The 27716-nt window shown below is 54.1% G+C and overlaps 2 protein-coding genes across 5 annotated transcripts in view; one reads left to right on the plus strand and one right to left on the minus strand.

The window, feature by feature from the left end:
- Positions 1-25627, plus strand: FANCA (FA complementation group A). Of its 2 annotated transcripts, XM_070761748.1 has the most exons (44): positions 1-79; positions 312-424; positions 1515-1602; positions 3097-3230; positions 3780-3875; positions 4110-4183; positions 4652-4758; positions 6838-6920; positions 7085-7118; positions 7377-7446; positions 7823-7935; positions 9411-9487; positions 9942-10083; positions 10215-10348; positions 10667-10777; positions 11256-11351; positions 11456-11515; positions 11873-11961; positions 12131-12191; positions 12348-12397; positions 13113-13189; positions 13952-14059; positions 14446-14588; positions 14719-14789; positions 14890-14989; positions 15083-15285; positions 15868-15964; positions 16569-16745; positions 17000-17073; positions 18126-18254; positions 18404-18497; positions 18934-19056; positions 19360-19517; positions 19615-19720; positions 20450-20509; positions 20827-20931; positions 21332-21444; positions 22018-22159; positions 22348-22410; positions 23361-23469; positions 23568-23643; positions 24029-24158; positions 24661-24753; positions 25378-25627. In XM_070761748.1, exons 1-44 carry the CDS (start codon positions 49-51, stop codon positions 25474-25476), a joined length of 4413 nt encoding a protein of 1470 aa, XP_070617849.1. In that variant the 5' UTR covers positions 1-48; the 3' UTR covers positions 25477-25627. The 2 variants fall into 2 exon arrangements, with proteins under 2 accessions (XP_070617849.1, XP_070617850.1); XM_070761749.1 differs by lacking the exon at positions 18934-19056.
- The window catches only part of ZNF276 (zinc finger protein 276), a 7621-nt gene continuing 5439 nt past the window's right edge, over positions 25535-27716 (minus strand). For all 3 annotated transcript variants that reach the window (XM_070761757.1, XM_070761755.1, XM_070761758.1), the window contains 3 exons: positions 27481-27598; positions 26904-27003; positions 25535-26190 (listed from right to left, as the gene is read on the minus strand). In XM_070761757.1, the coding sequence (XP_070617858.1) occupies positions 25920-26190; positions 26904-27003; positions 27481-27598 (489 nt within the window). In that variant the 3' untranslated portion in view covers positions 25535-25919. The remainder of the gene's footprint in view (positions 26191-26903; positions 27004-27480; positions 27599-27716) is intronic.

The following is a 27716-nucleotide window of genomic DNA, read 5'->3' on the forward strand; positions in this document are numbered from 1 at the left end:
GAACGTAGGGCGCGCTAGTTGTCTGACGGGAGGCGTCACTCTGGGAGAATGGCCGGCCGGGCCCTTTCGGCCCTTCTGGGTAGGAGGGGGAGCGGCGGCGGCGGCGGGAGCGCTCTGTACATGCCCAGAGACCCTTGGCGATAGGCTCGGGCCGCCCCGGAGGGTGGGGCTTGCGCTCTGCACATGCTCCAGGAGGCAGCGCCCCCCCCGCGAGGGACGTGAAGTGGGAGCCGCGTTCCGGGAGGTCCAGAAGCCCCTCAGTTAACAGGAGAGGGAAAGGGTCATAACGGACTTTTTGTCTCTGTTCTTAGCGGGGAGGTGCAAGAAGCAGAGGCCGGAAGGAGCCCCCACCCAGCAGGAGCTGCGGGAAGCGGCCCTGGGCATCTGCAGGCGGCACCAGAGGCTGGACCAGCTCCTGCTGGAGGTGAGCGGGCAGCCCCGCCTGGGGGGGGGGGGCAGGGGTCTGTGGGCCTGGCAGGGGAAGAGTGCTGCTGAGCCCCCCTGCCCTCCCCTGGGGCAGCCAGAGGTGGAATGGGCCGCTTCTCTGAACGGCTCACAATCTCTGCTACCGGCTCTCCAGAACCACCTGAATTTCTCCTCTGACCTACATTCTGCAATCTTAATAATAATATGTATATATTTAAAAAAAACAGAGTTGGAAGGGACCTTGGAGGTCTTCTAGTCCAACCCGCTGCTTAGGCAGGAAACCCTACACTACTTCAGACAAATGGTTATCCAACATCTGCTTAAAACCTTCCAGTGTTGGGACATTCATGATCTTGGGGCTTTAAAGACGGTGGGTTTCCCCAGCCAGCTGTATGGATTGGCCATTCCAGGAGTGAAAACTCAACCTTCTAAAAGGCTAAAATTGCTGAGATTGAGACGTGGCCGTCATAGACTTGTTCATTGTTAAAAAGAGTTGGGGGGGCGGGGTAAACAGCAAGTGGTCACCATTTGAAGCATTCTGGAAGCTGTGATATCAATGATAATGAGAACATTCAGTAGAATATTTGAAACTGTAAAACAGTTAAAAACACAACAGTGCAGGATTTAGATAATAATTTAGTTAAGGCAATATTGGTTTACATTTCAGTAGTGCTTACGTCTCTTTTTAGGATGGTGGCCTTGTTTTCATAGTGGGTTAATAGTGCTCTGGGATTTTTAAACAATTACGCTGCTGAAAGGTCCTTTGGCAGGGACAAAAATCTAGACTGACCACCAGATACTTTAGCATCTTTAGCTTCTATGGTGAGCTTATTTATCAAGCTGCAGAACATTAATATACATGGCTGCACGTTTTAAAAAATGCGGTGTGAGTTATTTCCCTGTTCCTTTTAAGCCTACTGGGAAGCTATCTCCATCTCAGAGAATGCTGTGTTCCTTTGGGGACCCTGACGTATTTGATGAATAAGTAAAGTCTCATGTTGTGTCTGGAAAAGGCCATTAAAGACCAAAGGATTTGATGTGCTCTACCCTCAAGACAATTGCCCTTTTCTCTCTCTCTTTTTTAACAGAGTGGAAGTTCAGAACATGGCAAGACCACACTTCCCAGTAACTTGAGCAGGGGCGGAAGTGAAATGTCAGTCCCAGAACAATTTGTAGGTGGGTGAAATAGAATGTATTTTTTTCCAGAGAGAATGGCTAAATTTAATAAGAATGTTGAGACATTCAGGTATAGGTTTCCAGGATTCAAGCATTCCTCACCTGAGACAGAACTCTTTCAATGTGTCTGCCAACAATTGGGATTTTTCTTCTTTGATATCTGTTCAACCTCATCATGTTGTGCTATTCCCAGTTACAATTTAGGGTGATATATAATAATAATAATAATAATAATAATAATAATAATAATAATAATAACAACAACAACAACAACAACAACAATAATTTATTAGATTTGTATGCCGCCCCTCTCCGAAGACTCGGGGCAGCTCACAACAATAATAAGAACAATGTTACAGTGGAACAAATCTAATATTAAAAGAGAAAACATATAAATACCTTTGAAAAGTGTTCGGAAACTTCAGATCGTGCAGAATGCAGCTGCGAGAGCAATTATGGGCTTCTCTAAGTATGCCCATATCACTCCAACACTCCGCAGTCTGCATTGGTTGCCGATCAGTTTCCGGTCACAATTCAAAGTGTTGGTTATGACCTATAAAGCCCTTCATGGCACCGGACCAGAATATCTTCGGGACCGCCTCCTGCCGCACGAATCCCAGCGACCGGTTAGGTCCCACAGAGTCGGCCTTCTTCGGGTCCCGTCGACCAAACAATGCCGTCTGGCGGGACCCAGGGGAAGAGCCTTCTCTGTGGGGGCCCCGACCCTCTGGAACCAGCTCCCCCCTGAGATTAGGATTGCCCCCACCCTCCCTGCCTTTCGTAAACTCCTTAAAACCCACCTCTGCCGTCAGGCATGGGGGAACTAAACATCTCCCCCTTGCCCATGTTGTTTTGCCATTTGATTGATTGACTGTGTGTCTGTTTTATATACATTGGGATTGTTTTATGAATTTATTAATTTTAAATTGTAATTAGATTGGTGGGCATTGGATTTATTATTATGTACTGTTTTTTATTGTTGTGAGCCGCCCCGAGTTTGCGGAGAGGGGCGGCATATAAATCCAATAAACCTAATCTCATCTAAAACCCCATCATTTAAAACCAAACAACGCATACATATCAAACACAGAATATTAAAGGCTGGGGAAGTTCCCCTATGCCTGGGCCTTGAGTAATTTACGAAAGACAAGGAGGGTGGGGGCAGTTCTAATCTCCGGGGTGGAGTTGATTCCAGAGAGCTGGGGCCGCCACAGGCAAGGCTCTTCCCCTGGGGCCCGTGAAACGGCATTGTTTAGTCAACGGGCCCTGGAGAAGGCCAACTCTGTGGGACCTTATCGGTTGCTGGGATTCGTGCGGTAACAGGCGGTTCTGGAGATACTGTGGTTCAATGCCATGTAGGGCTTTAAAGGTCTGCGGAGAGGGGCGGCATACAAATCTAAATAATAAAATAAATAAATAAATAGAATAACCAACACTTTGAATTGTGACCGGAAACTAGAAGGTCTGACTGGAGTTTCTTCTCTTCTGCTGCAGTCACAGCCTTGAGGGGTGAGGCCTCTGTGCTGGGCATTCCAGCAGGAATCTTATCGGCCAGAATGGCAGCCAACCTTACTGAGAAGATCTGTATGGAGTCTGACCAGACCACGCTATTGAGTGCAGAACACAGAGTAAGGGGAAACATGCCTGTTCCATGTATGGCAGGGGGGAGGGAAGCAGGCTCAGGTTGCTCAGGCCTTGCTAAAGAGGAAGTGGTGGTCAGTGGTCCTGAAACAGCCACGGGGAATTCTGAGAATGGCAAACTAGTAGAAGATTGATTTATATGCAGAAAATAGTTTCACTTTAAGTACTTGTTTTAAAAGGCTAGTTAATTTTCCAAAGGTGCATTGTCATTCAGGATTTAAAGGTTATAATATTTTTTAGAATTGGCTCATTAATTCTTCAAAAACAATGCCAAGCCATATACATTGGCTACACTGTGAACTAGACACCTATGTCTAGTTCACCAAATAAGAATGTAGATTGATTGATTGATTGATTGGATTTATATGCAGCCCCTCTCTGAGGACTCCCAAAGCATATAATTACTAAATAATTATAAGAAATTACTACAATTACTTAATTACTAAGAGTTACCTATAAACAGGTGTATTGTGGTGGGCAACAGACTAAAAATCTGATCAAATCACTCCGTTTTATTTTATTCTTTTTATTTGCAGAAGAAGTTGTTTTGTTTGTTCCAGTCCTTGAAGGAATTATTAACGTACAATGCTTTCTGTCATTCTGTTTTTGCTGAAGAAATGTGGAAAATGCAGGTAAGGCCGTGAGGGCTCAGAGGGAGAGGGAAGCACTGAACCCACATGCTTCAATGATGCCCCCTTTCCCCCCCCTTTCTGAGCTGCTCCCCTCTTGGGGAAAGTGAGTGGGTGGAGAGGGCAGGGCAGCTCCTATTTCCAGAGTGAATTACCTGGGTGGCTTTTGGGTGGAGGCACGTTGTGGGGTTGCTGGCGTCTCTGCATTGAAATGACTTTAGTGCTATTTCCCCCCAGCGCCCACCTGTTCTGGAAGTTGCCTGGCACCTGCACAGAGAGAACATTGTTCGCTTGGAAGTGTTACTGGAGAGGTAGGTAGAGGCCTGACTATTTGCCTGGTGCCGTCTGTCAGCATGTAGACTTGTTTGTGGAAGCCGGTTCCTCCCCTTGAAGAGAGATGCGCACTGAGCATGATTTGCAGTGTTACTTTGTGGGGAACAGCTGCCAGTTGGTTTGGGTAACGCTGAAGAAAGCCTCCACATCCAGGAGCAGTTTATCCGGTGGGAACAACAACTGCACGTGAAGGCCTGATGTAAAGGGACTTTCTCTGTTCTGAACTTAAAATTTCAGACTTCATGGGACATTTTGTCCTTCGAGTCCAGGCCTCTCCAAACTCTAAGACTTGTGGACTTCAACTGCCAGAGTTGAACGCATGCTGGACAAAGCATTCTGGGAGCGGAAGTCCACAGCTTGGAGACCCCTCCTGTGGGAGTGGAATGTCTGGAGGGGAGAAATTTATTTGGAAAAGGCAAATGGTGCCGACGCTTCTGTCTTCTCAGGAATCTGGAGGTTGCTGCACTGGTGGATTGGTTGTCCAGCAACCTTTGCCTCCTGTGCCATCAGATGGAAGAAATGGACGCGGAGATTGGCCGGAACCTTCTCACAGGCAAGGCAGGGCCAGCACGAGGGGCGTAGGGGGCTGGTGGCTAGGAAAAGGTCCAGGCCTGCGAATCTCAGCCTTGCAGCTGGTGGCTGAGCTGAAGTCTTCTTCTGTGACGTCAGTTTGCACTATTAAACCAGAAGTGGGTTCCTACTGGTTCTGACCAGTTCTTTAGAACCGTCAGTAATTCAGCCGTGATGTCGTGGAGCGAGTCCTGACCGTGTCTCCGTGGGTGCCGCCATCTTGGATTTTGCTTCTGCGCATGTTATTTTCTGGTGTTTAAAAAAAATATTTTTATTGAAATATATACATTAACAAAAACAATATAGAAAAAAACCATAAACTTAACATACAAACACACAAGGGCACAGATATATACTGTACACACACACACACACACACACACACACACACACACACACACAGAAAGATATTCAACTTAAAATATTCTCGTCCATTAAACACGTTATCTCCATAGTCATTTTTACGGCTATTACAGATGGTGATACAGAAAAAGAAAAATTAGTTCTGGTTATTTAATTTATATACATTTTAACCGCCTTGTGTCAATCAATATTACAATATCTCAATTAATACAAATCAAATAGTTTATTATCCATCTTTAACAGGTTATTATTTGACTAACATTATCCTTCTTACTTTTATATCTAATTCATAATTATACACTAATTTTGTTCCTTCCTTGTTTCTACCATTTATAAAATGAGTTCCAGGTTTTGTAATATTCTGAGTCTTCTTTATTTAATTTTGATGTCAACCTATCTGCTTGTGCAGAAGCTATTTTTTGATTGCTGTGGGCACACGTGGCACAACCCTGTGTGAACCAGCAACAAAAGAATCCAGAACCCACCCTTGTATGCAGCATTCAACACTTGGTTTTGTTTAACAAACAGCCAGGACGCTGTGCAGCTTCCACCTACTTTGGCTTCTGGCAGACTTTAGAATAAACTGAAGAGACACACAGTTGCCAAAGAGAAGGAAACACACACACACACACACACACACAACAAGGGCTCAAGGGAAAGGGTGAGAGAAATATGGCAAAGGAAAAACAAATGTGAAACATCGCAACAATAGTTACAGTTGTATGTCTACTTGTCTAATGCAAATATTCAAGTTTGTCTTTATTTCTAAAACATTCATACAACTTTTTAAACCTATTCTGTGTAAATGAGTCCCCTCTTTGTGTTTTGCTCCTTTTTTCTATTTTTTCTTAATTAAAAGTCATAACATACAAATAAATATAGAATGCTTTATGTTTAGAGTAATGATAGCAAAAGCCAAGCACAAAACGGGGCAGGAAAAGATGAGAAATGTTTTATGGAGTTTCCATATCTGTGGCTGCTGCTTCCATAGTTCCCTCTAAGCTGAGCAGTGAGCAATCGCTCACTTAAAAATCACCATCAACTCAGAGTTTTCCAAACCTGCCCAGAAGCCGAGAGGGAAAGAGTGAGAGGGAAGGAGAGAGAGAGGAAGAGAGAGAAACAGATAGAAAAAAGAGAGGAAGGAAAAGAGAAAGAAAAAGAATGTGAGTAAGGAAGAGAGAAAGAAAATCAAAATCTAGTTTGAAACTAGCTCAACTATTTAAGTGGCATTTTGATATTGATAGAGTTGCCCTGTTATGAGCCCACTGTTATAGACACACAGTACAGTATTTTATTTTGAAATTCTCTGAGGCAAAACAGGGTGGGCTTTTTATTTGTTTGATTGTTTATTTATGTATGTATGTATGTATGTATGTATGTATGTATGTATGTATGTATGTATGTATGTATGTATTTATTTATTTATTTGTTTATTTGTTTATTTATTATTTCTGTGCCGCCCAGTCCCAAAGGGACTGCCGCTCAGACACTATACTTTTCCGCCCCCCCCAAAAAAAAATTAGAGGGAACACTGGCTGCTTCATGGGTGAAGATTTATTAAAGCAAACTGGGCCCCCACTGAGCGTTATTTCACAGTCTCTTGCCCGAGTCCTTTTCCCATCTTTCCTGCATCTGTTCTTGCCTCGCCCGGCTGGCCCAGGGGATGACCTCTGACCCAGGCTTCCTTTCGAATCCCTAGACTTGGCGCTGGTGCTGCTTCAAAATGGATTTCCCAGAACACCTGAGTCTGAAAAGAGGTTGGAAACGAAGAAAGTTTCTGAAGTGAGGCTAGAGCAGGTTTCCTGTCAATGAATTTAAAAAAACACCCACAAGAGGGAGGGCTCTTTGGGTGTGTGGCTTTGAAATCTCAGAGGAGGAAAAGCATAAATGAAAGACTAAAATGCTGCCTTTGACTTTGCCTTCTCTCCTCCCCCCCGCCCCCCCAGGTCTGCTGTGCTGTGCTGGAGAGGATGTTGGCCTGTAAGTGATGGCTGCAGCAGTGGGTCAAGAGCGTAGCCCCTCCTTTAGAGAGAGAGGCTTGTGGGAGTCACTCGCAGGACAGGACCACCACACAAACAGCTTGAACTCTTACCACGCCCCTTGGTGTGCAAATCCACAGTCTGGAATTTTCAGACCGTCCAGCTGTGAACTGGGCTTCCATCCACCCCCACCCTCACTTCGCACTGCACAACTGGGAACGTTGGGGGTTAACGTTGCACTCCCTCCTCTTCTCTCCAGGGGTGCTGGACGCTGTCGCTGAGGAGGAGCAGGGCAGGGCTTCCCCCGCAGGAAAGGCAGTGAGGTGCTGGTAAGGATCTGACTCCTCCCGGAGGTTAGGGCTGGACGGGGGAGGACCGGAGAGCCGCCACCCGAGGGAAGAGCCCTTCTGAGCTCTGCAAGAGACCCCTGTGTGTCTCTCCCAAGTGGCTTCTGTGCCTGTGTACGAAGCAGCGTGAGGCTCTTAAAACGGAACTCCTCTTTCCAGCAGCAGAGCTCTGCCGGGCCAAAGTTTTGCCCACTGAATTGTGCTGTGATATTTACTAATAATGGCATGTTTTTGTGTTTTTTGCCAAGCGCTTGGGCAATAATCAGAAAATAAATATTTATGCCTACTTACTGAAAGAACGGGAGCAATTAGCCGTAATTCTCAGGGCTGCTCACTCATTTTCTCCTTCTGTGTACAGGCTCCAAGTACACAGCCTGGTGGGCTTCCAAGGAGCGGCTCCCCCAGAGTCTCTGCAGCCCCTCTTTGGGCACATCTTCACCCGCGTGCTTACCCACAACCCTCACCTGACAGGTAGGATGCCCAGAAGGGGGCCAGGGGTGCTTGGAATGGCTGGGGGACGGAGGTCTTTTGCAGGACTCCCTGCAGCCATTAGGAATCACCCAGCGGGCTCTGGACCAGCCCCCCCTGCCCCCCCCCATAAGGCCCCAGGTTCCTGCCAGCACCTCTGCCTGGTGTGTCTTGGAAGGCCGAACGGAGGGGTTCACAGGGCCCAAGTGGGTGGGTGGAACCCGGCTGCCTGCAGAGTCTCCTTCCTCCTCTTAGCTGAGGGACAAATTCATTGGTGGCTCGGTCAAGTGGGTGCTTCAAGTGAGGACAAAGGCAGAAGGCACCTTTTACTCCTCAGCTGTTAGTAGTTAATGTGTTAATGTCCAGCGCTGGGACGGTCGGTCTCTCCATTCAGCGGCTGTTTGTTTATTTGTTTGTTTATTTATTTTGTCAAATGAGTAAAAGATTGTAGTTTGTATAAGCATAACGTAAGTAGTAAATAATGAGAAAAGACAGTAGGACAGGGACGGCAGGCACAATGGTGCGCTTATGCACGCCCCTCACCCACCTCTCAGAAAAAGGGAGAGGTCAACTCCGAGGTTAAAGATTTTGGGGTTTGGGGAAGAAGCCACAGAGTCAGGTGATGTGTTCCAGGCATTGATGCTGAAGTCATATTTTCTGCAATCTAGTTTGGAGTGGTTTGTGTTACGTTTGCATCTGTTACGTGCCCATGTGTTGTTGCAGTTGAAGGTTGCTAACAGGAAGGACATTTGGTGTATGATTTTATGAACTACTGTTAGATCAGATCGGAGGCGACGTAGTTGTAAGTTGCCTAATCGCAGTATTTCAGGTCTGATGGAGGAAGGTGTCTTGTTGTGGGAGGAGGAGTGAAGGACTCTTCTTGTGAAATATTTCTGGACTCTCTCGGTTGTACTGATGTTTGATATGCAATGCGGGTTCCATACAGGTGAGCTGTATTCTAGAATTGGTCTGACAAACGTTTTGGAAACTCGGGTTAGAAGTTCAGTGTTTTTGGAGAAGAAGCTACGTAAAATTAGATGAACAGCTCTTAGTGCTTTTTTGGCAATGTTCTCACAGTGGGCTCTGGCACTGAGGTCACGGGATACGAGTCCCCCAAGGTCTTTGGCAGAGTGAGGGGCGTCTGCAAGTTCATTTCCACCAAGTTTGCATTTTGGGTTCCGATCCTTTTTTCCATTGTGTAAGGCAGAGGATTTGTTGCTGGGCTGGAGTGGGGCAGGGCAGGGCAGGACACGGCCACAGGCTCCCCTGGAAGTTGGTGATGGCACTCGGGCAACCATGGATAGGTCTGGTCTGAGGTCTCCTTTCCCAGAGTCTCTCGGTCTCTGGGACTCGGATCCTGCAGTGACCCGGGGGGGGGGGGGGGGAGGCCCTGCCTATTTTGCCAGGCACAAGCCAGGGAAGAGGCTCTGTGAAACCAGCGCCCCCTCCCCTGCCCTCCCCTCCCTCTCTCGGAGCAGTCTCGGAGGCCCTCCGTCTGCAGAGGGAATGGAGCTTTGCCAGGACCAGCTCGCTGCTTACTACCTTATACCGCCAGGTAGGTGCTCCTGCCCTGTGAACGCGGCTTTATCAGCCAGCCTGCGCTTTACCAGTTTTCACTCTAAGGTGCCACCATGCGACCCGGTTCCCTTCCAATGACTGCAGAACTGGTTCTCTGGCCCAGAAGGGCAGGAAAGCCCACAAGTGCCCCACCAGTTCTCTCTCTCTCTCTCTCTGCCAAGAGGCTGGCAGGGCCAGTGGAGGCTCTCAGGGGTGGGAGGGGGCAGGGACAGGGAAAGGGCCTTCCTGGATGGCCGGGCGGGGTGGGAGGGAGAACCAGAGTTGTCCTTGGGGAAGATGAAAAGTTCCCAACCCCCAAGGGGATGTCTTAAGAACCCCTCACCCCTGGGCAGAAGGGTCCCTTGGGGGCAGTTGGGACTCAGCTTCCCCCCATTGAAAGCAGTTCCCGAGTCGGTTGAGAAGGGGGGCATAGAAATTCCGCCCCATTCCAGGTCTTCGTGGCGTTCCAGCCGGAGGAAGTGACCCAACGGTTGCAGCAGGTGCTGGAGACCAGCGAAGTCAACTGGCACCACGTCCTCTCGTGTGTCTCCACCCTCCTGGTCTGCCACTCCCGAGCAGAGCAGCTGGTGACAGGTAGCGCCTGGGCCTTGGGAGACCGTGAAAACTGGGCCAGGAGGCGATTTGGCCTCGAACTGGGGCTCCAGGAGTCAAGTTTCCCTAACCACAGCCGGGTAGCGAGTTCGAGACTCCTCCGTGTCTCCTAGGCCTCCTGGGTGGTCTCTTGAGAAGGGCCTTTGCGGACTACGATTTGGAGAGCTTGATCACTGCGTTCTTAATTGTCCGGCAAGCAGCCTTGGAAGGCCCGGCCTTATTCCCCCCGTACGCAGAATGGTTCAAGGTGAGAGCCCCGAGGGGTCTCCTGGCTGGGACGGGGACGGGGGTCTCCCTGGGGAGGAGGGCAGCGAAAGGAGGCTGCCCAGGAGGAGCCAAGCTGCAGCCTCGTGACCCGGCCTTCTTCCAGGCGTCCCAAGGCCTCGGTCCAGCTACGCCCGGGGGACGGTTAGTGGAAAGGCCACATGCCACAGAACCAGCTTAGCAAGGCTGCTTGGTCCGTGGGGCTGCGGAGGGTCCCAGGCAGTGGTGCTGGACATCGGAGGGAGGGAAGGAGGGTGGGGTGGTGGCCGGCTGGGCTCCAGGCACTGCTCTCTGCTTCCAGCTGACCTTTGGGAACGGCAGCCGCCTCCATGGGAGCAGCAAGAAGTCCCTGGTCTTCTTCTTTCAGTTCCTCTCGCAGCTGGTGCCCTTCGAAGCCCCCCAGTACCTGAAGGTGGGCCCCGCTTTTGCCCCCCAGTCCCCCCCGGGGTGGGCTTGGAGGTTTGCTGGGGCTGCTTCCCTCTGGGCATGTTGAACCGTTGCCCATAGGCCAGGCTGGCTGGGGATTATGGGAGTGGAAGCCAAGTCGGTGCTGCCTCGGAGGATGCTGTCGAAGCAGCCAGAGCCCCAGTCGGCCCATTTCTGCCCAGGAGGCACCGCAAAGGAGGAGGGGCAAAACAGGGGCACATCTGTCACCTCTGGGAAAAGCCCCCTTGCTCCCCACCCTCGGCAACTCCTGGAGCTTCCCACCCCCAAAAGAAAAAGACCAGGGCCCTGGGGGGGGGGGGGTGTAGGGGGTAGGTCAAAGGTGCCTCCTCCCCCCACGTGCAGCTCAGAGACCTGCTTTGGTGCACCTGGAGTGTGTGTGTTGTGTGTGTGTGTGTGGGGGGGGCATTTCTGCTTTCTGCCTCACCTGGCCGGAACCTCTCCAGGTCCACCTCCTGCACCCGCCGTTTGTGCCCAGCAAGTACCGGCCCCTCCTGCTGGACTACATCGCCTTGGCCAAAACCCGCCTGGCAGATCTCAAGGTGCCCCCCCCTCGCTGGGAGAGAGATGGCGGAGGGTGGTAGGAGCCCCCCCTTCCTTCCGTGCTGCCCCCCCCCTCCCCAGCTCTCTCTGCCTGTCTCCCCAGGTGTCGATCGAAGACATGGGCCTCTATGAGAGTCTCTCTTCCGCCAAGGAAGACGCCCAGGTATGGACTCAGATTCTGGCCCAGTAAATGGGGCCGCTTGTTGTCATGGTAACCTCTGGTGGGGGCAGATTTCAACCGCAAAACGGGCCAGGGAGGCTACGAGACCCCACCGCAAACTGTCCAGGCAGCTGAGATGGGGCAGGCGGCTGGGGTGTGCGGCCCCCTGGAGGGCTGGGCCTGAGCCGTGGGCCGGAGCCGATGGGCCTCGAGCGGCCTGATCCCCCTTGGCGCTTTGGCCATCCCCTCCCTGCTGCCCAGCGCTCACCCTGCCCAGCCAGGCTCTTCTCTCCCTGGGCAGTTGTGCAAACCGGGTGGTGTTCTCCTTTGTGTGGCGTTGTGTGTGTGTGTGTGATGCAGCCATCCCACCAAGCTCTTCAGGATGTTGAGAAGGCCACGCAGATATTCCGGAATACTGGCAAGATCCCAGCCAGCGTGATGGAGGCCAGGTCAGGGGGCAGGGGGTGGGCAGCTGCAGGCAGAGGGGCCTCCAGGGAGGGGCCCTGAAGCAGGTCCTGCTGGGAGACCCTCTGGGGCTGAAGGGGTGGGAGAGAGTCACCCTTCCAGTCACAGCCCCTCGTTTTACTCCTGGATGTGTTGCCCGCTTTTCTCTCCCAGTATTTTCAGACGGTCCTATTACGTCTCCCGCTTCCTCCCGGCTTTGCTTGTCCCGCGAGTGGTGAGTTTTCGTGTCCAGTGGAATCTTTGGACCTTCTTTTGTTCAGAGTGCTGGGCAATTCTCTCCAATTACCTTGAGGATAAAAAATGCCTACAATATGTTTTAACTTTCCAATGGGGGATTCACGCTGGCTTTTTTCTATGATGGTCTCTGCAGCTTCCTGAAGCCCCCGACCCCCGCGTGGCCTTGATAGAAGCTCTGAAGAGGTAGGGAAGCAGCCTTGGCGGACAAAGGCCCTTGGGTCTCAGCTCTTTCATGATCTGACGTTGGCTTTTCCTGTATGGCGATGCGCTCTGCTTTGTGCCTAGAGCAACCTAACCAGTCCCCCGTAATGTTACTCTGCCTTTTGATCTTAGCTTTCACTTGGGGTGACGGGCGTTTCTTCTCAGCCCGCAAGGGGGTCTGCTAACCAGAGCCTTTGATATCAATTCTCTGCCCAGGGTTGGTGTGGTTTTGTTGCTTCCCTAGTTAGAAATACTGTGGCCATCGCTTTCTTTCAAAAATAGCTGAGAAGGGGTTATTACTTTCTTTTGGCATTTCCTTTCCCTTGGCCACGTCACCCAGGATCATAGGAGCAGGTTTCTCGTGCTAAGTAAGAGCTTTTTGGGTGGGGGCTCAGCACCTGCCTCCTTTTCATCATTCCCCTCTTTAGTCAGTAGGATACTCTAGGAGTAAGACCTACTTTGTGTATTGCTGCCCTTCTTGGAGAGGGTCGTAATCAGAGGCTGCTTGGGAAGAGCCTCCACTGGTTCTCTCTCTCCCGTCCGGCATCCAGAGGGTGAAGGTGCCACCAGGCGCCCGCGATTGTCTGCCTGCCGTCTCGGCTGCATTCTAGAGGAAAGAGCCTGGGGAACAGAGGGGGGGAGAGAGCAAAGTCACTGAGCGTTGGAGGAGGAAAAACAATTGTGTCTCCCAAACCAGGGCTGAAAAAATCCCTCCGAATGCCTACGCCGCTTACCTGGAAGGATGCGAAGGTGCTCAAAGGAAGCCCTGGCGAGGTGAGCCCCCTGCGGAACTCCTTCCCTGGGCTCTGTGTGCATGGAAGCCCCTTCTTCCGGTTCTCCTGCTGTGACTTGGCGGAGGTGGGCCCAGGCCTGGACCCTTTCGGCAGAGAGGTGGGGCAAGGCCTGCCAGGGGGCCTCTGTCCCTGAGCCATCAAAGGGCTTCAGGGCCGGGAGCCTTCGGGGGCTCCGAGTTGGCTGACCCTCCAGTCGTACTCTGCAGGTGATGGGAGAAGTGAGAGGCCGCAGCCAGGCTTGGGCCAATTGGATCGTAGGCCCCGTGGCTGATGAATGTTATGTATGGCTCAGGTCTGAATATGTACGATTGGATTTTAAAATATTGGGGATTTTAGGTTAGTTATCTAGTTTAATTAATTGGATTTGCCCTTGTATTTTATTGTTTTTTATTATATGTTGTAAAGCTGCTCCGAGTCTTTGGAGAAGGGCAGCATACAAATCCCATAAACTAACTAACTAACTAACTAACTAGCTAGCTAGCTAGCTAGCTAACTAACTAACTAACTAGCTAACTAACTAGCTAACTAACTAACTAACTAACTATTGATACTTCAGATTGTGAGTTTGAAGTTCCAGGGGGGGTGTGGTGTGAGGGCTGCTTCCTCTCTGCGTGGAACAGCTACCGGGGGCCAAGGCTGCCAACTTCCCCCAACCCCTCTCTCTGTCTCTCTCTCCAACCCATATCTGAGAAGGCTCCCACAGTTTTCTCTAGGGCCCAAAGCTCTTTTCTCTGCCCCTCAGAGGGACCGGCGGAAGGAGAGGTGGGGGGCCCTAGGGAGCCCCTGGAGGGACTAAAGGCCGAACTGGAGGCGCTGAGGCTGCTCGTCACCGACGCGGACAAGCACGGGGGTAGGTCAAGGGGGCTGGACCCCCGGATGGAGGATTTCCCTGAGCCTCTGATGCGGAGCAGCCTGGCTGGGGGATTCTGGGAGTGGAAGTCCAGGCACCCAGACGTTGCCCACCGTGAGAACCTCCGCTCCCATGGAACTGAGCAACTCTGGGGGACTCTCAGACACTGGGGCAGCCGGGCTCGGTCCCTGCTCTGTTTCTGCTGTACGGATTAAACGCAAGTCTAGCCCAGATCTGTTGAGGTCACTCGGGCAACGTGAAGGCGTCCCTTGAGCCCAGCTTGTCCAAAGCAGGTGGCAGGAGAAGCTCTTAAGGCCAGCAAAGAATTTCATCCGCTGGTCAAAAACAGTTTTGCCTTTTCTGGGATGGGCTCTCCTGTCTTGCAGCCGTCCCAGCCCAGGTGGCGGTCATCTCTGGGAAGCTGATGGAGGTTTTGGGGTCCCTGACCGATGACGATGAAGCGGCATCCCTGACCTGGAGGGCCCGGCTGGACCTTTCGGCTCCTGAAGTGGCTGCAGCAGATCAAGGGGTGCGGAGGGGAGACTGTGGCCAGAAGGGGAGGGGCTGGAAGGGGCCCCTCCCTCTCCCTTCTTTGGAGGGCCCAGAGCCCCACCAGGAGGAAGGGTCAGAGGGGTGAGCTGGCTGTGTCTGTGTTGCAGGCTGTTGACCTCCTGCTGGAGTCCTTCTGTCAGGGTGTCCTGGCCGCCTCTTTCTTCCTGCCCCCTGAGAGGTAAAACAGACTCTGGCCTCTTTGCAGCGACTGCGGGGGAACACTCACACACTCACACGCACACCCCCTCCCGCCTTCCTCCGCTTTGTGTCCCCTGCAGGCAAGGCCCCTGGCCCTCCCTCTTCGTGAAGATGATCTGTGGGCACCGGCCCCTCTTGACCTCCTTGCTGAGCCGACTCTGCCAACTTCTCTGCCACCAGGTTGGTTCTGCCGGACCCGGGATGGGTGGAGGTTTTTGCAGGAGGCTCCTGGAGGACCCTTGACCTGTCAATCTCCCCCTTTGCTGTCTGCAGGGGCCTTCCCTGAGCGACGCTGCTGTGCTGGGCCTGGCCGCCTTCGTGGTCCATCTCAACGAGGCCGAGTCCCTGCTCCCCCCCGTGGACCTCTGCTCCCCCTCGGTTCCTGGCGTGGCTCTTCACACAGGCCTCCCTCTGGCTGGGCTGTGGGACTGTTTGTTGGCCCCCAGGTGTGGGGAGTCGGCTCTCTTCTGCCTGCGGTAAGCCCCCCTCTCCATCGGGGCCCTAAACCTTCCCCTTTTGCGGAGGGAGCGGTCCACTCTGGGGACCAAGCCCTTGGGGATGAGTGAGGGCTCAAGTGCAATAGGCGTTTTATACGGAGTGTCCAGCAAACCTGGAAAACAGGGAATTATCAGGGAATTGGTGAAAAAAACCCAGAATAAATCAGGAGCAAAAACCAAAGTGTATTAAAATGTTTAAGTCAGGGGAAAACCATGCTTTAAAAAACCGGATCGCACTGCCTGGCAGAGTCAAGCAAAAATGAGCACAACTGGGGCCACAACTGGCTCCCTCAGCTCCCGATATTTCTCCATGGCTGAGCCGTTTGGCCTGACGTCATCCACGACCGTGGCCTTAGCTAGATCCAGAGGGGCGGAATGGAATAGTGGACACTGCCTGGTGCCGTTCCTTGAGCTGGTCTCTTTCTCAGTGTTGCTGCATCTGGTGTAGCAGCTGGCGAGAAAGAGCTGCGGCCACATTGTTCCTCCAGCGAAGACGGGGATGGACGTCTGAGAAGTTGGTCCCACAAATGACCCTCCCCTCCCCCCCTTCCCCCCCTGCAGGTTCTGCACTGCCGCCATTTCCTACTTCCTGTGCAAGTTCCCTGCCCTTCCCCACGAGCACCTTCCTTCCGTGCTCCACCCAGGGTTCGTGAAAAAGGTAATTTCCCTAAATTCAATCCCACCTTCTTTCATGCCACCCCACCCCCCTGCTGAGGATTCTGTGCAGGGACCTGCTGCTGGCAGGACCTGCCCGGAGGATTGTCCAAGGTTCCGCATGACGGGCAGCTCAGAGTTTGAGGGTGCCTGCCACCTGATCAGCTCAGCCTTGTTCCCCATTTCAAGGAGCTTTTGTATCCCAGCATCAACAAGTCAGGCCGTGCCACCAAGTCAGTTTCTGCAGCTGCCTGACTGGCTGAAGAGGAGAAACTGGGTGCAAAGGAAGCGTGTGTGTGTGTGTGTGTGTGTCTTGGTGGTGGCAACGTCCATTCTCACTTTGCACTGGAGGGGTTTTCTCAGTGACCCCCTCCACGGAGGCAGAATTCAGGAGGGTTTCCTCGTGTGGAGGGTCCAGGCCCCACCGGGAGCTGCCTCTTCTCCGTAGAAGGGTGGAGCTAGCATGCAGGTAGGGTGGTCCTCGTCCCGTCACATGGAGGACCGAGTCTGTCAATCAAATTCAGTGGTAGGGCAGCCCCCTCCGAAGGCTAGCTCCCACCTTGGAGGAAGGGCCTCTCAGGTCAGCCAAGGCCCCTCCTGCTCCCCAGCTCCAGTATGTCCTGCCACGGCTTTGCTTGGAGGCCCGAGGAAGTGGCCGCGAAGGGGAGCCGGCTGCCTTTCCGTGGAAGACACTCTCCTCTCCGCCACCCTGCTACAGAAAGGCTGCCCTCGGCCTCTGGACGCAGGCCCGCTTCCAGGAACTCCTGCGGGAGGGGGCCTTCCAGGTAAGGGCCCCCCAGGGAGCCTTGAGCCTCGGAGTCTTTGGAGAGAGGGGCGGCATACAAGTCTAATAAATAATAATAATAATAATAATAATAATAATAATAATAATTATTATTATTATTATTATTATTATTATTGAGCATCAACTGGCGGGGGAGGGTGGTGAGATTTCGCAGGGGTCTTGGGTTGAGACCCCCCCCCCCATCCCTGCTGACCGTATGCCCTTCGGCCTCGAGTACTTTCGCCCTTCTTCCAGCTGACCCTCCCCGAGTGGTTGAGGATGGAGCTGCAGGTCCTTCCCGACCAAGACCTGCTCTCTGACAACGAGAGGTAATTCAGTAACACAATCCTGATGCATTAAGTGTATAAAATATTGTTTACTTTGTCAAATATCTTAGTCAAGAACAGTCCTAGTCACACAAAGTGAAATCAGTCAGTAACTGATTTAGTCAGAAGGATTTAGGGGTCGTGATTTCTGACAGTCTCAAAATGGGTGAGCAGTGTGGTCGGGCAGTAGGGAAAGCAAGTAGGATGCTTGGCTGCATAGCTAGAGGTATAACAAGCAGGAAGAGGGAGATTGTGATCCCACTGTATAGAATGCTGGTGAGACCCCATTTGGAATAATACTGTGTCCAGTTCTGGAGACCTCACCTACAAAAAGATATTGATCAAATTGAACGGGTCCAAAGACGGGCTACAAGAATGGTGGAAGGTCTTAAGCATAAAACGTATCAGGAAAGACTTCATGGACTCCATCTGTCTAGTCTGGAGGACAGAAGGAAAAGGGGGGACATGATCGAAACATTTAAATATGTTAAAGGGTTAAATAGGGTTCAGGAGGGAAGTGTTTTTAATAGGAAAGTGAACCCAAGAACAAGGGGACACAATCTGAAGTTAGTTGGGGGGGAAATCAGAAGCAACATGGGAAAATATTATTTGACTGAAAGAGTAGTAGATACTTGGAACAAACTTCCAGCAGACGTGGTTGGTAAATCCACAGGAACTGAATGTAAACATGCCTGGGATAATCATAGATCCATCCTGAGACAAAATACAGGAAATAGTATAAGGGCAGACTAGATGGACCATGAGGTTAGTCTTCTATGTTTCTAGTAACTCTCAGTACATATACCATACTATAAACCTTACTTGTCCAGCTTACAAGTACATAAACCATCATTTGAAAACATAGTTCTTACTACAGCATAGTAACATTAGACAAAACAGAAATAGCCAAGAGAATCTGAGAGAGTCATGCTTACTCGTAGTGTATATAGTACTAACATGTAGTACCACCTCTGTCCTGAATTCCTCACTTGTGTGTTTGTGCTCCCCCCCAAAAAAACCCAAAACAAACCCCTGGGCTTTTGGTCCCTCGGCAGGCAGGAGTTCCATTCCTGGGCTTTGTACCAGCACTATCTCCCGAGACCTGTTGCAGCTGGAGGCTGTGGGGGGGGCCTGAGAGAGATGGGGGCCCTGTTCACCAACGCCATTCTGGATTTCCTACAAAGGTGAGCTGCCCTGTGGGGTTTTCTTTTAACACACAGCTCCTTCTGTAACCGATGGACGGTCTGTATCTGTTGCCATTCAAGGGACAATGCCTTATGCTTTGTCTTCTGCACGGATGGTTTATATGGTTTTTCATGGCTTTGACTTCTAGGGGAGACTCGGAAACCTGCGGCCTCCAATCGAACCCCAGGTGTCCTTCTCTGAGGCCTGCAAGAGGGAACCCTGACCTCTTCTGCAGATTTCAGGTGGGGCAGCTGTGGGGGCCGCCTTTTATTCCCTGTCCTTTCCCTGCGAGTGTTTTCCATGGGCTTGGGGGGGTGTCTTCAGCTGTGGCCAGGGTGCAAGCAGGAGGGGCCAGGCACGTGGCAGCAGGGCTGGGCCTGCTAGTGTCACCTGGCGCTGCCAACCCTTGTGCTATGCGTGCGTGAGGGGCCCAGGTGTGCCCCTGCATGGAGAGAGGCAGCGGCTGGCCATGGGGCTCCAACCTCTGTGCAGATGTGGGACGGCAAAGAAACACTCCCCCCCTCCCCAGGCATGGTGGATGTCCAACTCCTGTCAGTCCAGCCGCACTGGCCCAACGCTTGGATTCCTCCTGGCTGCATTGGGGCATCTGACAGCCAAGCTGCTCCATCAGCCTGCTTGGAACAGGCATCCTTCCTCCCCCCCCCCCTTCTCTTCCAGAGACGGCAGAGTTCCCTGCATAACAATGCAAACAATGTTATTTTTCCAGCATTCCTGGGTTGTGGTACTTCAGCCCGTGATGCTGGCCCAGGAGGTCCAGGGATGCCAAGTGTTTCCATGGTGGTGATTGAAACGAATGTCCAAGTGCCTATGCCTCTATGTGGGTGGAGGCAGGCAGGCTTCCCTTGGGCCCCATTTCTTGGGCGTCAAGGGACAGGGAGGGTCTTGCCTTCTCTTTCTGCTCAAGATCCCCACGGACGATTGGGGGGCCCCTGTGGGACAGAAGGCTGAAGTCGAGGGGCTTTGGCTCCCTAGGAGTCGCCTGGACGCGTGGGCAGGGACTGGCTCTGCTCTCCCCCCTGCCCTCCGTTCCCGGGGCTGCATAGGAGAGGGGGGGGGGGCCTTCAGAGCTTGCCTTGGTTTCAGGAGCTGGTGCTGGAGCTGGAGCTGGACCGCCGGAGAGGCCGCAGCGGGAGGGAGCACTTCCTGTTCCAGCTGTTCCGGGGGAGGCTGGGGGCCCTGGGGTCCGGGGCTGCCGTGGGGGACCGGCTATTCCGGCAGCAGGAGCTGCTCTCCCAAACCAGGTGAACAGACAGGGGGGAGGCAGGGGCCACTTAGGGGCTGGTGGGGGCAGGAAGGCCTGGGTGGGACTTTGCCTGAGGGAGCCTCTTGTTTCCCCAGGGTCCTCTTGAGCCTCCCTCCGTCTGTTCTTGTGGCCACGCAGGAGAGGGCAGAGGAGACCGTGGTGGCCTGTGAAGCCTTCTTCTCTTTCGTAAACACGGAGCTGGTGTGTAAACACCCCCCCCCCCCTCTGGAGCTCAGCAGGTCCTTGGGGAACCCCCCAAGCCAGGGGCAGGCCAAGATGGCTCTTCTGTGACATGTGGACTTCAACTCCCAGAATTTCCAAGCTAGCACCATGGGCTCAGGAATTCTGGGAGTTGAAGTCCACAAGTCATAGAAGAGCCATCTTGGCCTGGCCCAAGCCGTCCCCTTCGCAGCCTGGGAGGTGCAGGTGGTTTGAGGCAACCCTGGCTGCTCCCTCTGGACACAGGAGGCTTGCTAAGAAGAGGGTCAAGCAGGCGCTTCAGGAGCAACATCCATTGCGGGCTCTGCCGTCAGCTGCTCCCTCCTGAGGCCCCTGAAGTGCAGGTGGCCCTCGACTTGTGTCCAGAATTTTGGCCATGAGTCGGAATCCAGCCTATCCAGTGAGTGGTCTTTTCTGGACAACTGCAGAGACCTCCTTGACCACAACCGGTCGTAAATGCGAGGCAGTTGCCGGGTGCTGGAGATGGTGATCACATGACCGGGGGTGGGAGCTTTGAGGATGAGTGATTGATTGATTGATTGGATTTGCATGCGACCCCTCTGAGGACTCGGGGTGGCTCACAACATAATAAAAACAGTACGCAATATCCAAGTGTAAAAACCCTCCATTCACTTCCATCCTTGGCGCTGGTCGGCCTTGGTGTCTTGGGGAAGCCCCCTCACCTGTGCTCTCCCTCCCATGTCCTTGTAGCGGAACAGCTGCTCCAGGGGATGCGCTCTGCCCTACGACGTCACCGCCCATTTCTTCAGGGTAAAGAAGATGATTTCTCTCCTTGTGGGGGGTCCCTGTGACGGTTTGCCTCGGCTGCCCCTGACTGCCCAGCAACGGGGGTGTCCTTGGGCTGCAGACCCCCCCCCCCCCCCGAGAGATGAGCCGCCACCTTCTCCCCCTGCTCCCTTTGCCCAGGGCTTGAGCGGCTGGAGAGGGGCTGCCCTGGAGAAGAAGGGGGGTGGGAGGGGCTTTCAAGTCATTGGGAACCAGGCAGCCAGGTCTTTTAAATGACCTGGGTGAGGATGCTGGCTGTTCCTCTTGGGGTTCCCCCACGCTGAGGGATCTGCTGTTCTCAGGGCCTGCTCAGCACCAGCTTGGAGTGCAGCCACCCTGGCCAAGAGGTGTCGGCCGTGCTGTCTTCGTGCCAAGCCCGGTGTCCCCTCCTCCTCTCTTCTGCCGCGGTAAGGGGCCTTTCCTCACAATCCTCCTTCTCAAATTCGGGGCACTTCCACCGGTTGGGGGCTCGGGGGCCTCGTAGACTGGGTTCATTTGTGGAGGATTTGGAGGCAGCCTTTTCAGAAAGCAATGTAAAAAAGGAGAGGCCCCCCAAATCTCACCTCCTCTGCTTGGTTGGAGAGAAGGATGAATGCGTCATTATAATTGGTCTCAAAGAGGCTTCAGTGATGCAGAGCCTCTTTCAACATGAAACCTCCGCAAGGCTTGGTTTGCTTTGGCTGCCCCAAAAGGCTTGAAAGGGGGCCACTGTTGCCATCGCCCTGTGAGGAGAGGGAGGGGGAGGCCCCTGGACGGAGGACCCTCCAGGAAGCTCCAACACGAAGTCTGCTGGTTGCCTCCCTCCAGCGATGGTGGCCGAGACTGGAGCCGGTGCTTTCCTTGCAATGGAAGGGGCTCTTCGGTTCTCCTTTGGCCCCGGGGCTGCAAAGCCTGAAGGACTTGCGGTCTTCCCTCCAGAGGTGAGTCCGAAGAGCTGTGTCCGGGGGGCAGCTGGGGGAGGGGGGCCTTCTCTGAGTTGCTCTCGTCTGCTGCCCCAGCAAAGGCCTGGCCAAGGGGCTTAGATTCCGGCTACGGCTGGCTCTTCCCGTGGTCCCATAGGAACAGGAGGTGTTTCTGAGAGGCTCAAGCAGTGTTCTCATTGTCCCTGCCTGATCTGGTGGCCAGGGTGCTTTCCCTCCCTCCCTCTTCCTTCAGGAGGAGGTGCCAACCCCCTCCTGAAGAGGAGTAGATGCTTGGAACAAACCTCCAGCAGACATGGTTGGTCAATCCACAGGAACTGAACGTAAACATGCCTGGGGAAAACATAGATCCATCCAGAGATAAAATACAGGAAATAGCATCAGGGCAGACGAGATGGACCAGGGGGTCTTTTTCTGCCGTCAATCTTCTATGTTTCTATCTGAGAGGTTCCTTCCTGTGATTCCGGGAGAGCAGAAACCCAGCTTCTGCTGAGGGCCATGGAGCCGCCAGCGGTCAGTGTCTAGGATTGACTGGGCGGCTCTCCCACTGACCCTCTGCCTTCCACCTCCCAGCTGCCTTGCATCGGAAGCGGCTCCCCTGCCCTGCCACGCGGCCTGGGTCTCTGCTGCTTTCCTCCACTTCACTGTCCAGCAGCAGGTGGGTCCCGAAGGACAGGGGGACGTGCTGAGAAGGCTGGGGCCCAAAGCAGAGCCGGTGAGTTCTTCCAGCTGCCCGGAGGAAAGTCTCGGCACGGGGAAGTTCCAGCCAAATGCTGCCGGGGGAGGGAGAAGGGGGGGGAGCCCTGACCTTGCGTCGCGTGGTCTGGTGGAGGGACTGGGGGGCTACAACTTCAAGGCGGTCACTATGGTGGTTGGTTTTCTTTGCGGCTCTCGCACTGGCAGTTCCTGGTCTACGTCCTCTTCTTCTCCGTCATGGACTTCATCTCGGCAAAAGTGGATCCCCAGGCAAGTCCTGTTTCCACACTGGCTAGTTGGGGGGGGAGGGGGGGGGCGAGGACTGGTTGAAGTGAAAGCTGAACGGCTTGAAAGAGCTGCAGGTTCATGTGCTGGAGCCTCCCTTGGACCTGCCTCTACAGCACCACACCCATCCTTTCAAACGGGCATCGTCTGGGTCAACTGTCTTGAGGCTGCCCACAGGGGATCTGACCCCAGGTGCCATGCAAGCCGTTGCCCTAGCTCAGCTCCAATGTGCAAGCGTGTGCCGGCCAGCTGATTTGTGGCTCGCAGAGGCTCTGGGAGGATGTTTTTGGCTTCCAGGGGGGTGGGGGCCTTTTTGCCCTTCCCCTGCTTCAGGGAGGCCTTTGGAGCCTGGGGAGGGCGAAGCAGGAGCCTATGGGCCCCCCCAGAAGTTGGGAAAGGGCCCATTTCCAGCCTCCAGGGGGCAGGGGGAGCTGTTCTCGTCCTCTCCAGGCATTGAATTATGGGTGTGGGCGCTCGCACATGGGGGGTGGCGCATGCCCACGCTTTTTCAGCACCTGAGGAAGAGAAGGTTCAGTCGCTGCCTGAGAGAATTTCCACTGTTTTCGCAAGGCATGAAAAACACTCCCCTTTTTTCTGGGGGTCAGTACGAGGGAAGACCCTGGGGAGGTTGGGAAGGTTCCATAAGCTTTTGTGGGTTTTTATTAGCTGTGTGTTTTGCTAAGTGTGTATATTGCCCACAAAGGGTTAGTCTGTCTGTATCAGTTGTACGTGGCCTCTTGTCAGGCCCTGTGCTAAAAGGGCGTTAGAAGTAAATGTCCATCATCATCATGAGAGGAGGGCAGAGGGGCAGCTGCTTTGAAGGAGGCTCTTTGTAGACGGGGAAGAGGGCAGGCCGGGGTTTGTCTAAAGCCAGATGGTCACCGTGGCCAGAATCCGGAGCCAGGGACGTTCTTGACCTGATCTCTTCCTTCCAGGAAGGCCCGGATGATGCTCAGAAGCTTCTGGAATGGAGTGCCAGGGTGCTTCAGCGCTTGGTGCCAGGAGGGCCGGGCTGGCTGGCTGTCTTCTGTCCATCGGGGAAAGGTGCGGAGAGCATCCCGTGTGGGGCAGCTTCAGGGCAGGACTGACCGCCTGGCTCTGAAGGACCAGCCCTGGCCTTCCTCTCCCTTCTGGCTCTGCAGGCTCTGAGCTTTACGAGGCCCTGCACGACACTGCGCCTGACCAACACCTGGAGATGCTGCCGGTGGCCTTCTACAGGTGAAGCCCGGAGGGGCTCTTGGTGTGCAAGGGGGTGGGACCCTCAGGGAGCAGGGGGGCAGCGGGCGAGGCAATTGCTGGCATTGCTTACGAGAGAGAGGAAAAAAGGGCTCTCCTTGCTCTTCACCCCAGGGGTCACCCCCGACCTCACCCTGACTGTGTGGGGGTGGGGGCATTGCCTCCCTGAGGCTGGCGGGGGGGGGGGGGCTTTCTGAAGCCTTTGCCTGGCTCACCTTCCTTCATCCCTGGGAGGATCCAGGCCCCCTTTGTGCTTCTCTCGAGGGTCTGGCCTGGCCCCACGCAGCCCCCCCAAGGCCCCCCCCCGACCTTTTCTCTCCTGCTGCTGAGCGGTGGGTGTGCTGCCTGCTCAACCCCTGCCCCCCAGCCTGCTCGTTGCCTTCGAGGGGGAGGAGCTTCTTGCGCGAGACCCAGCGTTCCTGCCTGTGGCTGTTGACATGTTCGCCCGACTGCTCCGGCTCTTCACGGAGGAGCAGAACCTGCAGCCCTGCAATCTCGTGAGCATTTCTCCCCCAGGCCCTCCCTTGGCCCCCAGGGCCCATCTAGTGGGGGGTGGGCATGGGTGGGTGGGGGGTTGCCACGATCCAGGAACTGGGAAGCACCCAAGCTGGGCCTGAGTGGTGCTGCTGCGCATTTAGACGCATGAGAAGAGGGGATCACAGCACTTCTGTAAAAGGTAGAGACTGTAAAAGCTAGGAAGCCCCCCCGACCCCTCCCTCCACAGGAAGGATGTGCTGGAATTGCCGCTCCCACAACTCCCAGCCAGGGGGCCAAGGGCCGAGCATTCTGGGGAGGGCAGTCCAGGCAACTGCCTGAACAAGAGTGACCCATTCAGTCCTGTTCACCCTGGGATGCAACCGGCCCCTCTCTGGGGAGCAAGGGCTTAGATGGGGCCAGGGGCACAGGGTGGCCGGAGAAGGAAGCGCCTTGTCCGGCTGCAGCCCCCCCAGTTCCTGCCCCGACCCTCTCACAAGGCTGAGCTTGACCCGTCTTCTCCAGGGAGACTCATTGCTGCTGATCCAGCAGGCGCGGCAACTCCTGCTCCGGACCATCCCTCGTTCTCCCCCAGGGAGCTTCTCCAACCTCCAGGAGGTGAGTGCCTGCTCCGGACACCCGAGAGGCCCAGGAGCCCAGGAGTCAGCCCACTCCCTGCTCGGCCACACAACGTTTGCCCACTTCTCCCGACAGATTTCCCTGGGGCTGCAGGGATTTCAGATGCAGCCCCCGCCCACACTCTGCAGCCCTGCGATGGAGACCTAGAGAGCAGCCCCCTGGGCTCCTGCAAAGGACGGGTGTGGGCCAGGGAGGCAGTTCCCATCTTTCCCTCCCAGAAGACAGGGACCCCACCCAAATCCCCCTTCTTTGCACATCACCTCTGGGGCAGTGGGGCAGACTCGCTGTCTGCAAGGGCAGTTTGGGGGTGAAGAGGCGTCAGTTGAGGGGGTCGGGTGTAGTCTCAGCCTTCTCTAGTCAAAAGCCGGTTGCAGAGCCGCTGTCAGTCAGAGCAGACCCGACGGGCTGGCTGGACAGGCAGCTTTCCCCCCACTTTCCACCCCTCCCCCTAAGGGAGGACGGCCTGTTTTGCAGCCCCGGCTGCTCTTCTCTGAAAGTGTGGGGCTCTGAGCCTTTGAGAGCAGCACCCCCACCCCACCCGCTCTGCTCTGGATTCGGCTCCAAGGGCAGAGCCCCCTCAGCACCCCTTTCCCTCTTTCCCAGGTGTTGGACCTCTGTGGGGATCTGGACCCAGAACTCCAGGCAGCCCTCGCCAGCACAGGGGGGTTGGATTTGCTAGGCGGAGGACTCCTGCTTTGCTGAAGGCCGGAGCCTCCCCGCCCCCAATGCCCCCCAACCAAGGAAGGACAGATGGAGTATGTGCCTTGAAGCCGGATCTGTCCGGCATACTGTGTAAATAATTTATTACAAGCATAATTATGACTTTTGTGGGCAGTAAAAATTAGGTTGCAAATGTCCTGTTTTTCGTTTTGAGCCTGGTTTGGAATTCAATGCAAAACACCTGGACTCAACCCTCCGTCATTCCCGAGACCCAGCGACTTGGGAGCCCTTTGCACCTTCACAACGGGCGGGATACCTTTTTTTTGACCATGGTCAGTGGGCAGGGCAGGGCGGGGGGGAGCGACAGTCCCCGCCAGGGAGAGAAGCTCTTGGCAGGCGAGCAGAAGTCCTCTCCCGGGGCCTCTTCCGAAGAGCCCACCTCCTGCCCCGGGCGGTCGATGCAAAGCCGCAAAGTCGGGGCCTTTTCAGGTGGGCTCCTGCTGCGCGCTCGCTTCTTCCTTGATGGGCTGGCCCTCCACCGTCTCCAGCAGCGCCCTGGCCTCTGTCCCCTTGGCTTTCTCCTGCGTCTGGGTCAGCGGGTGCACCATGGACATGTGGACGTTGAGGTTGTGGGCCTTCTCAAAGCGTTTCCCACACTGGTCGCAGGCAAAGTCCAGCTCGGCCTCTGCCTTGTGCTTGGTCATGTGGTACTTGAGGGAGGCTCGTTGTCGGCACTGGAAGCCGCAGATCTCGCACCTGGGGGAGGGAAGCAGAGCACAAAGGACAGGGGGGGCTGCCTATACACAGCTGTGCAGAGGGGAGTCAACACCATCTCAGATCTTCCCGTTCTACCTGGTCTTGTGGGAAAAAGAGGGCAGGTTCCATATCAACCATCAAAAAAGCTCCTTTTATAGAAACCTAGAAGATTGAGGGCAGAAAAAGACCTCCTGGTCCATCTAGTCTGCCCTTATACTATTTCCTGTATTTTATCTTACAATGGATATATGTTTATCCCAGGCATGTTTACATTCAGCTCCTGTGGATTGACCAACCACGTCTGCTGGAAGTTTGTTCCAAGGATCTACTACTCTTTCAGTCAAATAATCTTTTCTCACGTTGCTTCTGATCTTCCCCCCAACTAACTTCAGGTTGTGCCCCCTTGTTCTTGCGTCCACTTTCCTATTAAAAACACTTCCCTCCTGTACCTTATTTAACCCTTTCACCTATTTAAATGTTTCGATCCTGTCCCCCCTTTTCCTTCTGTCCTTGTATATATATAAAAAAGCACCTGCGGAACCGTCACACCTGCGCTAAGGGAGACCGGGCGGCTGCTGTTTCTTTTACGGACAGTTGTTTGGGGGCCTTGTTCCTAGAAGGACACGCAAGGCAGGGGGTCCCATCTGACAGCGCAAGTGCAGCCGGGGGGGGGGGGGCTGCGCCCGAGAGCCCCCAAATGCACCAGCACTTACTGAAGTGGCTTTGCTCCCGAGTGGCGCATCTGGTGGACAGAGAGATGCTTGCGCTGCTTGAAGGTCTGGCCGCATTCGTCACAGATGTAGTTGCGCACCTCTGGGTGGGGAGGAAAACAGACCGTTATGTTATGCACGAGGTTTCTTTTAGACTGTGGATTCTTAAACGCTCTGTATTTTCTGGATTGTATTCTAGAATTGGCTGCAGGCAGGTGCCATCACCTGTGAGACCAGGAAAATTGGGGGTGGGGGTGTCTGAGGAGGATCCTAAGCCTCCTCTCTGGGATACCGTTTTTTGGGATCCACCTTTGACTGGCAGTGGACTAGTTGCAGATCTTTTAATAACGTGGCCAGAGAAGGGAGGCATCCATGGAGAATCTTGCGAGACTGGCCAAAGAAAAGGGGGGAGGGGCTGCCCCTTCCTTGGGGGTCTCTTCTCTGCTCGTCTTGCAGGGGCCCTTGCCCCTGGGGGAGCGAGGGGAGGGGGGGCTGCCTTCTGGAGCTTTGCCAGACTCCGCTCCGTCTTGGGTGGCCCGAGGGGATGTCCAAGCTGAGGGCGGAGGTCGCAGGCCTTTACCTGTGTGAATGAGCTTCACGTGGCGCTGCAGGTAGCGGTCAATCATGAAGACTTTGTTGCATCCCGGGTGGGGGCAGGGCCTCTCCCGGACCTCTTCATGGTGTTCTTTGATGTGCTTCTGGACCCAACCAGAGAGGGGGCTTCAGGTGTGTGTGTGGGGAGTTGGCTTCCTCTCGTTCTTTTTCTCCTCCCCCTCCCCCCCTTCTCTCAGGGCCCTGGCATTCGGTATCTGCCTT

Source organism: Erythrolamprus reginae, chromosome 9, assembly GCF_031021105.1.
Source record: "Erythrolamprus reginae isolate rEryReg1 chromosome 9, rEryReg1.hap1, whole genome shotgun sequence".
Taxonomy (NCBI): Eukaryota; Metazoa; Chordata; class Lepidosauria; order Squamata; family Dipsadidae; genus Erythrolamprus; species Erythrolamprus reginae.